Source organism: Dryobates pubescens, chromosome 14 (assembly GCF_014839835.1).
Source record: "Dryobates pubescens isolate bDryPub1 chromosome 14, bDryPub1.pri, whole genome shotgun sequence".
NCBI lineage: Eukaryota > Metazoa > Chordata > Aves > Piciformes > Picidae > Dryobates > Dryobates pubescens.
The window spans coordinates 17787162-17799757 of record NC_071625.1 but is presented as its reverse complement, the minus strand read 5'-3'; the positions used below and the strand labels follow the sequence as shown (position 1 = coordinate 17799757).

Below are 12596 nucleotides of genomic sequence, written 5' to 3'. Positions count from 1 at the left end.
TGAGTGTAGTTTACAGACCACGTGAGAACACTTCAAAGGCAACACATGGTCTGGAAGGATGTAATAGCTTTCTCTTCTAGGTTTTTCTATTCAAGAGTTACCAGCTTGAGAAGGTTAAACTGAAAGACTTCACAACTTTGCTTCCAGTAGCCACACAAAATAAATATTTACCTGACAAATATGGTAATTTTTGAGTTTCTGCTTTTTTTTTTTCCCTGAGTAGTGAGGCAAAGAAAAAGGTTTCATTAAAAGCTGGGGATGATCTGCAGATAACTGAGAGGCAGAGCTGCAGTGGACATATGTCACCCAGCTCCATTTTCAAACACTGCTGACCAGAAAGGCAGCACAAATGACTTCCATCCTCCAATGCACAGATATAGGATTCTATTATCTTAATGATGCCAAAAGCTAATATCTTAGCAAATATAACACAAAAACTGGCATTATCTTCTTCTTGCACAAGAAATAAGGCATTTATCTCAACTTGAAGTTCACTTCAGTTCATTCTAAGAAATAAGAAAATCTTCTCTACTGGGTCTGTACTATATTCTGATTTAGTAAATAGAAAGGTGATGATACACAGGGGTCAGTAGAAGTCATAGGTTTGGCTAGGCTACAGGAATACAGGAAACCCAGCCCAGTATGCAGACAGTTGGCCAAATGAGCGTTATGGGCACTTTTTTGTACTGCAAACCTATCAAAGATTTTATTTACTACATTACATAGAAGTCAATTGCTCCCAAAAGGTATATCCTAAGGAGACCTTGACTTTCAAGTGTCTCTGAGTCCTTGAACCTTATCATGAAGATCATGGACTGTACCATGAGACCAGAAGGGTGCTTCTGACCTTTCATATGATCCTAGTCTTTTTTCTGAGAATGCAAGTGCCTAATTTTTCAGGGATACTGGGAGGTATCTTTCACTGAAGGAACCCCAACCTCCAACTTTGCATTGAAACAGGTAAAATAACAGCTGTGTAGCAGTTAATTTGGCACATGGTCACCCACAGAACTGGCAATACAGGATAGAAGATACATCAGAACATACTGATGTGGAAAACAGCTACACACTAATCAAGGTAGAGTTCAGAATAGCCTGGAAACATCCTAAAGAGTTCAAAGCTATCACAGGGACCCAAGATGCTGTTCATGAGACTCATACCAGCTGCATCCCCACCACAACACTACTTCACTCACTGTATAAGTAATTGCTGAAAGACTGTGGTGGTCAGAGCCTACTGCTAGTTCACCTGTAATCAAGACAGATCCGAGTGGAGTACTTACTTGAAGAAAGCATCTACCTCTGCAGGAAACAGGGCTCAGGAGAGTACAAAAAGCTGCTGTGTTAGAAATACTTTTGTTTAACAGCTAGAAGAGTTGATCAATCAGTTGCTGAACTATTCAAATGAAGAAACAGTTTTGCTGTCCTATTTATGAGTGATCCTACTGAACAGGAGGTAGAAGATAACTGTAATCAGCTGGTACCACAATCCCACCACACAGAAGAGTAACCTGAAAAATAAATTGGACAGCAATGGTTTTGATTCCCAGAAACAGGACAAGCAGTTCCTTAAATTGTAGTTTTGCTTGTTTGCACGGTTGGGGCAAGAGGGTCCTAAATTAAATATAAAATTATTTTTTTTGGACACTTTGAAATGTGATAAATATAACAGCTCTGCTCTAAAAACTTCCCTGTCTCAAAGTACAAGATAATGCTCCTTGCTGGCATCTGCCATTGCTCAGGACCAGACAAACAGCTTCCCTAGAGCTAGAGGCAAAGAGTTCATTGAAGTAGAAAAATAACAGAGTCATGTATCATGACATTGATTAATTTATATCCTTACATTTATAAATAGCACACAAAAAATAATTCTGCTCTTGTAAATGATTTGTCACATACTGGTTGATATTTTGCTTTGAAAGAAAAATCTGTTAATTATTTTCACTCTGCTTCCAGGAAGTTCCTGATCCTTCAGGTCTCCATACATTCCTCAAACATTTCAGTAGCTCTGAGAAGAGCACATTCAGGGAGAGGAGTACTGTGACAAAGTGCTCCAAAATCCCCTGTCAATCTGCTCTCAATCATCTGCTGCTACTTATATTCCACCTTTACTCCTTAGTGTTTATTCTGATGCCTTACTGAAATAGGTAGAAAATTCTTCCTCAAAATAACCACATCTAGTCCATGATTTCTTCCCTCTTTGCAAAGCCCATTCATTTCAATCTCTCCCTGCTGGTTACATTTGCAAAAGAACCCCACTGATCATACTTCTCATTCCTCCCTGCAATGAACAAATTCTCTTCACATCTTTTTAAATATCATACCCAAACTGGAGACAGCATTCTGTCTCAAGTCCTGACATTGGAACAGGCTGCCCAGGGAGGTGATTGAGTCACCAAGCATGGATGGATTTAAAGGTTGCTCAGATGTGGTGCTTGGGAATATGGTTTAGGGGTGAACTTTGTAGAGTACAGTTAATGGTTGGAGTTGATGATCCCAAGGGTCTTTTCCAACCTGAATGATTCTGTGATATCACCTCATACTTATAACTTGCAGTGACATGTCTCTCTCGACTGCCAAACCAACCTGTGGCTGCTCAGTGAAGTCTTTGCCAAAATTACAAATAATTTTGGTCCAATCAGGTATATTTGTTATTAAAGTGATCCTGTTTTCTAGGCCTTTTTCATCTCAGAGTGCATTATGAAACTCATGATCATCCATCTCATTTTACTTGAACACTGAGGTACAAGAAGGAAAAAAGCTAAGGCCAAGATCTCCTATGGAGACAGAACCAGAAATACAAACTTGAGTTTATAGAGACCCAGACCCACTCAGAACACCAGATGAATCAGATTGGCAACCACCAATGGTCCACATGTTGTTTCCAAGGAAAATAAACATTCGCAATGAAAAACCCTATGTTTTCCTTACCTGCCCCTTGCTACTATGTAAGTGTTCATAACCTAGCAGGCTCTTACAAACAGATCTGTCATCAGTCTGTCAAAATCAGAGACAACAGGCCTTATGGACTTTGGGACACATCAAATCTCTAGCAGTGCTTAAAAGAAAAAGGAGGAGAGACCCAAAAGGGGAAATTAAAGATGTCCAGGGTTGTACTTGGGCAAGCAAGAAACATGGTGGTGCCATGGTCTCACCTGCAATAACCTGCACCTTCAGAAAGCCCATGGATAGGGCACCTGTACCTTCTCAGCCATGAACATGGAATCTCAGCCTAGCAATAGCTTTGATCATTGTTAAAGGGGAAATCTGTCTGCTTAACTAGACAGACATGAGAACATGTAGCAAAGAGATGGGCAGGAAACATTTCAGATGCCTTTGATAGACCAATGGTAGCAATTTGCTCCATGTAATGCTTGAGCTCTCTGTGATTCATGATGGTATAAGATCCACTTCAGAGTGTATGCTTCAGATTGATAGAAAAGCTTTTTTACTTTCGACCTATTTGGCAGCTAATCTATACCTATCCATTGCAATATCACTCCCAGGAGCATTCCACATTTGAAAAATAATTATCAATGGCAAAATCAAAGCAATCTGGCTTTTCCTCCCCAGCTCTTCTATCAGAAGAAGCACAAAGTTGGCAAACCTTTCACACATGCTTCCTTTCCACACTGCCAGTGGAGCTTGGCAGAAAAACCAACTGAAGAAACAAGTGCTGGAGATATTGCAAACTTCTGGTTGCCAGTAGATGTCATTATTTACCAGCAATGCACCTGCCAGCCAGGGGCCAATGCTGCAAAGAAATGTCTTCTAAGTTTATGTAAGGGAAAAAAAATTAAATCCCAAGTTACTAGTATTTTTGCTCTGCTGAGAATTAAGCTGTCACGATGCACAATTACTATGTGATCTGGCTCCAAGTTGTTTATTACCATCTGCAGCTGTTATTCTGGGTCACAGAAAAACCACAGAATTTATCTAAACCCCTCTAATTATTGCTAGGAAAACGTACTCCATACAACCACAGTTATTTAGCTATGCAGAATGTACTTTAAGTAAAGTTAAGACTCAAAAATACTCAACACACAGCCTAAAATTGCCAGCATATAAAAGAGGATTCAGAACATATGGGGAGTAAGTAAGGCAGATACTAAAAGGTGCATCTCACCTTTTAATCAGAAGATACACAAAAGAAATCACAGATGTAAACAATTCCAGTGAGCTGTATGACAGCCTTAGAAAGTAAATGAGGTTTTTATTATACAGATGCTTAACTGCTGGACTTAGAGGTTAAGGGCTGAGTGACCTGAACCACTTGAAATCAGTAGGTAAGAATGGTTCCTGAGAGAGATGATTCCCAGCACAAAAAATAATAAGAAAAAATCCTGCAGATATTGCACTTTCACTTTTCATTACCAGGTCAGTTTGAGCTATGCCCACATTATTTTTTATTCTGCAATAAAGTAAGAAGATCTGAGTGCTAAAAACCAAACCCCGAGGAGGCAATGTTTCCACAGCCACCATCTCCAAGGAACACCAATTATTGAGCAGTTGTTGATTTTTAGTGGGTTGTGGGGTTTTTTGGTGTGGGGTTTTTTGTTTGTTTGTTTTGGGTTTTGGGGTGTTGTTTTTTTTTCAAACTTCAGACTCAACAATACCTCTACACTTGAAGATGTCTTCCCATCTTTTCACTGCCAAGATGTGCTCACTGGAAGAGCACTGCCCCCTTACCTGGATGCTGATGCACCAAGGCTTCTGCTGCCAACTGCTTCCTTATGCAGTCACAGTTATCCTTCAGCTCACCAGCCCTGGGTAAACTGGGTGGCATTTAAGAGTTGTGGGAGTTGGTGTTTATGTCTGGACACCACAACAGCCCAATCAAGGCCTGTAACCTCACTGAAACACTTTCCCTGCACTGGACTCAAGGTTTCAGCAAAAGCAAGAACTGGACCAGCCTCTAGACAAGTGACAGATGGTCTCTATGAATCCCTTTCCCTTCCCAATGGGAAATAGAAAGGGAATAAGGGAAAGGGACTTCTGAGTTGAAAAAGAAAACTAAAACTGATTTAATGAAAATGAAAATAACAATAAAATGAAATACCCAATATTGAACTCCCTGATGGCAATTACATCACCCTCAGCACTGATGCTGTGGGCAGGCACTGGAAAAATTCCAGACTGGACTCAGATGCAGATGGGAGCTAGCTTCAGGACCTGGATTCTGGAACATGTGGATCAGGAATGAAGGCAGAACAGACTCCTCCTTGGACCAGACATTCAAGAAGACAGTTTGATCCTCATGATCCCTCAGCTTTATAGCAAATATGATATATATGGGATGGAATACCTTGTTTGTCAGTTTAGGGTCACCTGCCTGGTCCATTTCTCCCCACAGGTGTGACCTCTTACTTATAGCACTCCAATGTGGTATGCAAGAGCAAGAGCCTTTCTGCATAACTATCCCTAACAGTAACTATAAACATAAAGACTTATCACGTCTAGAAGCAGACACTGTCTGCAAAAACATTAACTGCAGCCAGTGCAGCTATTAGAAAAGACTGAGCTGAAAAGTAAAGTCACTGAACAGCAGTAGTTCTCTGACTCAAATCAGGACATAAGGACACACAATTTTTTTTGAGCTATAATTATTTTTATTTGAAAGCTGCAGGAATAAGGACTAATTCTTGTTATGTGCAAGCTCAGATTCCACATTATGAAAGTGCTCATAGAGTACATTCTGCTTCTAGAAGTTCAAATGGTTGTTTTTCCTTACTTGTATTGAAGCTGTTTCTAAGCTCTCAGCTTTGGCCCTTGCTTGAATTACACTGCAGCAGCCTGGCAATGTACCCTGTGAATCCTGATCCTGACTTGCAGAAACACTTTTCTGGCTTAGACTTTCTTCATCAACTACAAACTCATGTGGTGCTATGGGATAAACTCTGGCTGGTGAGGTGCTCCCAGCTCCAATTCCCTTCAGGATCAGCTGGTCCTTGCTTTACCCCAACACTCAGGGACCCGACTCTCAAACATTATTATAGCTTTTTGTGTCTAAAATACAACTACCAGCCTGAGCCTTACCTGCAACCATGTCACACAAACAACCCTTCTGGTCTCAAAATACATTCCTCTAAAAATATCCAAGCAAAAGCTCTCCTTTGCCATCAAACCAGAAGGCAGTATCAGACTCCAGGTATCAGACGCCAGTTCTGCCTGTGGCACCTTTTGCAGGCGGAACTGCACTGATTTTCTTGTGCCCCGAATCACTGGACGCTAGCCAGCCCCAAGCCAGAGGCAGTGTGCTCATGCTAATTTGGCAGACCCTGCTGACAGCACAGCAGTGGGGTAAAAAAGTTACATGGCTTACAGGTCAGACCTTTCTTATACTGAGCTGCCTCAGGGCAAAGACAGAGAGTGCAGGCCTCTGTGTGGATAAACTGTATCTAGCAGGGTAGATTTCCATAGATTTTCCAAAAGCCCTAAAAATGACAATAACTAATTCTGAAGCAAGTGAGGGAAGAGGAAGCAAAGCCTTTGCTTGAAGGATCTAGCAGGCAAGATTTAAAAGGCCTAAAGGGAAAGAGGTTCTCCAGCTGCATTTTACAGGAACAAAAACTAGTTGCTTTGCCCAAGGTCAGCAAATCTGTCGGAGCCAATTTTTAAGCTTGGGTCTTCTGCAGCCTAGCCCAGAGCATTAACTGTCTGCCTACTTTTCTATGCTTGGCCTTGCAGTCACTGCATCTCTAATAAGCCAAGCCACTTCAGATGTTTTGTTCTCATTAGAAATCCTATAATAATCCTTTTGCATTTTTATCACATAGAGTCATTACCATTAAAACAAAAAAAAGAAGAGGAATTTTTTTAAATATTAGGAGAATATAAACTTAATGTACTAAAGTTGTTTCTCATATCCATTGCTGCATGCGTGATTACCAGCACGAAGGGAAACAGATAAAGCACAAAGGGAAAGCTCAGATACTCTTACAGACATTAGTGAGTGAAGTCCCACTGTAAACCAGTAGTGGGTGCTCCTGGTCAGAGTCTTCTGTAACAGATTGGTTTCCTTTGAAAAATCCTAGCAGTGACTTGATCCAATTGTTTCAAGACACCTTTCCGGTGTTTCCTGCTCTTCTTCAACAGCTATAAACATGCTGGCTCAAGCCCTGAGTGGACCACGGAAAGTCCTGTCCCCTCTGGGTGACAAAGATGTTAGGAATATTCAAGAGTTGTACCAAAAAAATCTAAGAGCTACCATCAGTTGGACCAAAAGTTTAGCTAGCTCCTATCCCATCTGTAGTAGTGGCCTTATGGGATACTTTACCGGTTTATTGTCCTGTTATTACCAAACAGTTTGCAGACATACACTGATTTTCTGAAGCAGGGGTGATGTCTTTGTACTGACTAGTGTCTCTCTTTAGGTGTCTCTCTTTAAATAACTTGTATGCACTATTTTAAACATAAAAAATTTTAACCCCCAGAGCAAACTGTAAAGAGAAGCTCCAGTACCTAATGTACAGAAAGCAACTTCCTTTTGTTCATCTTCAATTTGCCATTAATGGATTTCATTTGCTTCCCCTTTGCTTTTACAACAGAACAAATGGCAAAAAAAGAAAGAATTTCCTCCTAATATCTCCATAGCAGTCAAAGTTTGACACATTTTCATCACATCTTTTTTCAAAGTCATTGCTTTTCCAAGCACTTGCAGAGCCTTCTCATTACCGTTGGCCTTAAGAATGCCAGGCTTAGGACAGTTATATAATGCTTTGTACTTTGCAAGACAAGGGCATAAGTTTTTGAAAGCTTCTAAGTTAAACTTTGTATGGAGGCATTAAAAGGGCAGGCTGGCTCATGATGTGGATGGCTGTGCCCCAGGAATGCAGACCTCATACTCTACAGAACTTTCCTTGTCAAATGTGATTTCCCTGACTTTGATCAAGAGTCAATGAAACCCTATCTTGCTTGAACCATCCTCAGAAATGCTCTACACTGGTTTCTTCTGCTTCCACTCTTCTCCTGTACCTACTCCTACTGGGTCAATAAGGTTTGAAGCTTTGAGTTATAACCCTTGCAGGACCAGGCCACCTGGTCTACAAGATACACATTTGAATAACACACAGGATAAAGCCAAAACCATTGCCTTTCAAGGTCATCATGATACAAAATTACATATTTGCTTGTGTATAATTATCAGTTCAATAACGTAAGTGCATGCAAACTGTGTGAATGGAAACACAATAAAGAGACACAGATTTATGAGCAGAAATATGACAGACTGAATCAGATGCCATAGGGATTAAACATTCCAAAGGCTGAAAGATGACAGCAGTGGAAATTTAAGATCCAATACAGAGCAGTAGCAGCTGAATCACACCTGACAAGGAAATCCACTTGAGAGCAATTTACATGAGCACCTGTAGATGCATTATGTTATTTTCTCTTCTTATATATATGAACAATTACTTATCCACACATGCATGTTTCTGTACATCAAAAGCCTCATCTACCAGGCCAAGATATTTAGGCCTGGCAGAATATGCTGGGCCATTGTTTGAACTACAACAGTGAATTTCCTGATTGTCAAAGTCATACAGGACCTCAACTTGACATGAAATAGGTTTTTAGCCACAGTTGATATTATCTTTTGGTTTACCACTAATGATGTGCTTGATATTTATGTATTCTAATACAGGCATCACTTTGGCTTTAACTTAGTGATATAAATGAGGTATTGGCCTGGAGAAAGAAGGGCAGTGCCTCTGCTGCCCTTCTGGAAAAGCACAGGATTTGCCCTCTAACAAATGCCTCAGACTTCGCCTAATTGCCCTACACATAATACTTGGCACCAGCATGATCTGGCAGGTGCTTGGCTCTAGCACAGTCTGGCAGGTGTTTGGCATTAGCACAGCTGGAGAGCAATCCTATAATAATGTTTTTAATCTTGTCATCTCAGTCTTTTCAAAGGTGAGATAACTTTATTAGATGAACACTTAGGATGTGAGCCTTGTCATTGTGAATGAGTCCACAGCACATGCATAGCAATAACTGCACAGACTGCAGCTGTTTGAAGTCCAGCATCTCCAATCCAGTTTCCTAGCAATGGTGCATACTCATGAAAATCAAGAAAACCTAAAGCTGTCACATCTAGAGTAGAAAGCAAGAATTCATGCCGAGGCAGGCACTGCAGCACAGCAGACAAACAGGCAAAACACTCTGCACAGGGTGGGTTCCTGAACCCAAGGAACCTCAGGGGAGCAGAGAGACAGAATAGAATAGAATTAACCAGGTTGGAAAAGACCTTCGAGATCATCAAGTCCAACCTATCACCCAACACCATCTAATCAACTAAACCATGGCACTAAGTGCCCCATCCAGTCTCTTCCTAAACACTTCCAATGACGATGATTCCCTGGGCAGCCCATTCCAATGGGCAATCACTCTTTCTGTGAAGAACTTCTTCCTAACATCCAGCCTAAACTTCCCCTGGTGCAGCTTGAGACTGTGTCCTCTTGTTCTGGTGCTGGTTGCCTGGGAGAAGAGACCTATCCCCACCTGGCTACAACCTTCCTTCAGGTAGTTGTAGATGGCAATAGGGTCTCCCCTGAGCTTCCTCTTTTCCAGCAGCCAAAAGGGTCAGCCATGTCCTGGGGTGCATCAAGCATAGCATAGTGAGCTGGTTGAGAGAGGTGATTGTCCCACTCTGCACAGCATTGGTATAGCTCTACTTCAAGTATTGTGTGCAGTTTTGGCTGCTTCAATATAAAAAGGACATCAAACTATTAGAGGGTGTCCAGAAGAAGGTGACCAAGACAGTGAAAAGCCTCAAGGAAAAGCCTTGCAAGGAGTGTCTGAGTTCACTTGAATTGTTCAGTCTGAAGAAAAGGCCAAGGGGGAAACTTACTGCAGTCTACAACTTCCTCAAGAGGGAAAGCACAGGAGGAAGTGTTGATGTCTGATGATCAGTGACAGTACATGAAGAAATGTAATGAAGTTGTGTCAAGAGTTGAGACTGGACAATACAAAACGGCTCTTCCCTGAGAAGGTGGCAGGTCACCAAAACAGGAAGGGAGCAGTGATGGCACAAAGCCTGTGAAAGTTCATGGAGCACCTGGACAACGCTCTTAGTCATATGGTTCATTTTTAGGTAGTCCTGCAATAAGGAGGGAGATGGACTCAGTAGTCCTTATGGGTCTCTTCCAACTTGAGATATTCCATGAGTCTGTAGCCATTGGGTGACATAGGGCACAAACACATCAGGTACCAAATACACTTCCTTCACAGAGGAAGACATGCTACTTCAGCTAGCAGGAGTACCAAACAAACAAAACAAGCTGGCCATGAACTCAGCTATCTCCATGGCTACACACTCATTTGGGCCAGTGAGTTTCATTTGGCTACTCCAGTCAAAGAAGTTTGCAAAATGTGGGATCTTTTTTTTTCCAATTCAGACCTGCAGACCTATTTTTCTAGGCAAGAAAATAATACAGTCAGAGCAATGTGTTCCAATACTTTTCTGCAGAGATCAAAACATAAGAAAACAAGAACTTGCTTCAACTGCAGCATAATTCATATTGTAAACATCATGTTTCCCACCAGACTGCTGACTCTCACCACTTGTCAAACATGAGCTAGTTTCTAAAGGCTGAATCCTGAGACTCAGAGGCTAAATAGGGGCAGGGAGGATTGCAGAAGATGGGCAGAAATGCATGCTTCATAGGCCCCATGTCTCTAGACTGGCACAATAATATTTCCTGCAATAAGCAACCCTCATTTAAATTGTAATTTCATGTGATGCATTGCTACTATGTACAATCAATATATCATAAATCATAGGAAGAACAAATGAGAAGATACAATGGCCATAAATGCAATGTTCTCACTAGTACAGCATTCTTCCTTTCAGACCACAAGCCAGTATTATTTTAAATTCCCTGAGCAATCAGGTAGTCACAGACCCCCTAGAAAAAAGCTCCACAGATTATCAATCTCATTTTCAGAGTGAACTAGATGCTCCTGTCAATCTTTTTTCATTTTTTTCTCACAACTCGAAATTTCATTTTGGCAATACAGAAAACACCCACAACCAGGTGTGATAGGAAGATACAGAAAGAAAGAGCTACTTCTCTGCTGTCTAGGTGAGCACCCTCATTTGCTGTGTGGAATAGGAAGTTTGCAGACAGAACTGCCTGGAAATCAATCCTTTTTAATGCAAATTAGTCCAGTCATGATACTTTCTTCCTTTATTTTTTCCTTTATTGTTGGTCAGCATTGACCATATTTTCCAAGACAGATAACCCAGCTGTTTTAAGTGGTTGTTCTGTATTCTCTGTTTTAAGCTCCAAGTCTTAATGTTCTGTCCTGCCCAATGTTTGCAGTAAGAAAATGCTCTGGCTTTTGTCCTTTAGGTTATTAATGAAAATATCCAATGGAAAGAAACAGTGTGGCAGACTCCTCCTGCCTCAAATTTAATACTGTTGAAAATACAATAAGCTCAAAATTATACTTTCCCTTTGTTTTTCATCTTTCCAGCCAGTAGCTTTACTGCATTATCTGCTATGAACTCACTGCTGCTTACAAAAAGCAAAGATTATTATTTCAATTTGATAGCAATTTATGTAGCCAATGCACAAATGAAACTCAAAGAACACAGAGGGGAAGAACAATGAACACTCAAAAGTGGGTTTTTTTTCTGCAGAGGGAAGCATAACACAATAGAAAAGTTCCCTACAAAGATCCAACTGTGTCACATCTCCTGCATCTTAAGAACTACCAAAGGAACATGAGATACAAAAGCAAAGGCAACTCCCATTTACTTAGTCCAGTGAAGGATCAGATCTCACCTTTTCTCCTTTTTCTCCCCAGCCATAGGCTCTGCCCTAGAAATGAAAGAAGAGAGGGAAAAGGTACAGTTAATAGCAAGGATGTCAAACACCACTATAAATACCTATTTCTTCTTTTCCTTGTTATATATCTGAGACATATCTATTTGTCTATCCATGTATACCACATATATAGAAACACGCAAGTCACAGGATAGCTACTATAGAGAAAGGAATTTTATTTGAGCATACTACCTTGATAATAATTCAGTGACAAATTAAAATAGAAAACCTATCCCAAATTCTCCTCCTACAGCCAGGAAAACAACTTATTTTCTATTCAGGACAGAGTCTGATATTACACTTCCAAAATCAAAGATGCCAACAACCCTTATTAGAATGAATTTTACACAGAGCTAAGGTTTTTCTCACCTAAAAACTCACTCTGGCATTTGCATTAATTGCAGCTGGGGAAAGCTGTATCTTGGTCATCCAAATGTAAAAGAGTTGAGAAAGATTTGCATCTCCTTTCTATTAGTTGCCTCGCACAGTCACTATTAGATGTGCAGCTGTGCTATAATCAAGTACACCCAAATTACATATTTTAATTGGAAGGCCAATACTACGTCAATTATCAGCTGTACTCAGGGATGAATCCACCCACTTCCCCTCTTCCAAAAAATAACGGTGGGTGTCAGAAAGATCAGCTTTTCCCTGGAATTAAGGCCCAGCAGCAGGAACATATTTAACAAGGCACATTGACATCGTAAGCAAATTCACACCATGAAGGATAAAACTACTTGCATTTCCACCTCTTGCCATAAA

At 40.7% G+C, this 12596-nt stretch overlaps 1 protein-coding gene across 1 annotated transcript in view; it reads right to left on the bottom strand.

Moving 5' to 3' along the window:
• COL22A1 (collagen type XXII alpha 1 chain) overlaps window positions 1–12596 on the bottom strand; it is a 212536-nt gene that overhangs the window by 104896 nt on the left and 95044 nt on the right. The window contains exon 12 of the mRNA XM_054167371.1: window positions 11793–11828. Within this exon, the coding sequence (XP_054023346.1) occupies window positions 11793–11828 (36 nt within the window). The remainder of the gene's footprint in view (window positions 1–11792; window positions 11829–12596) is intronic.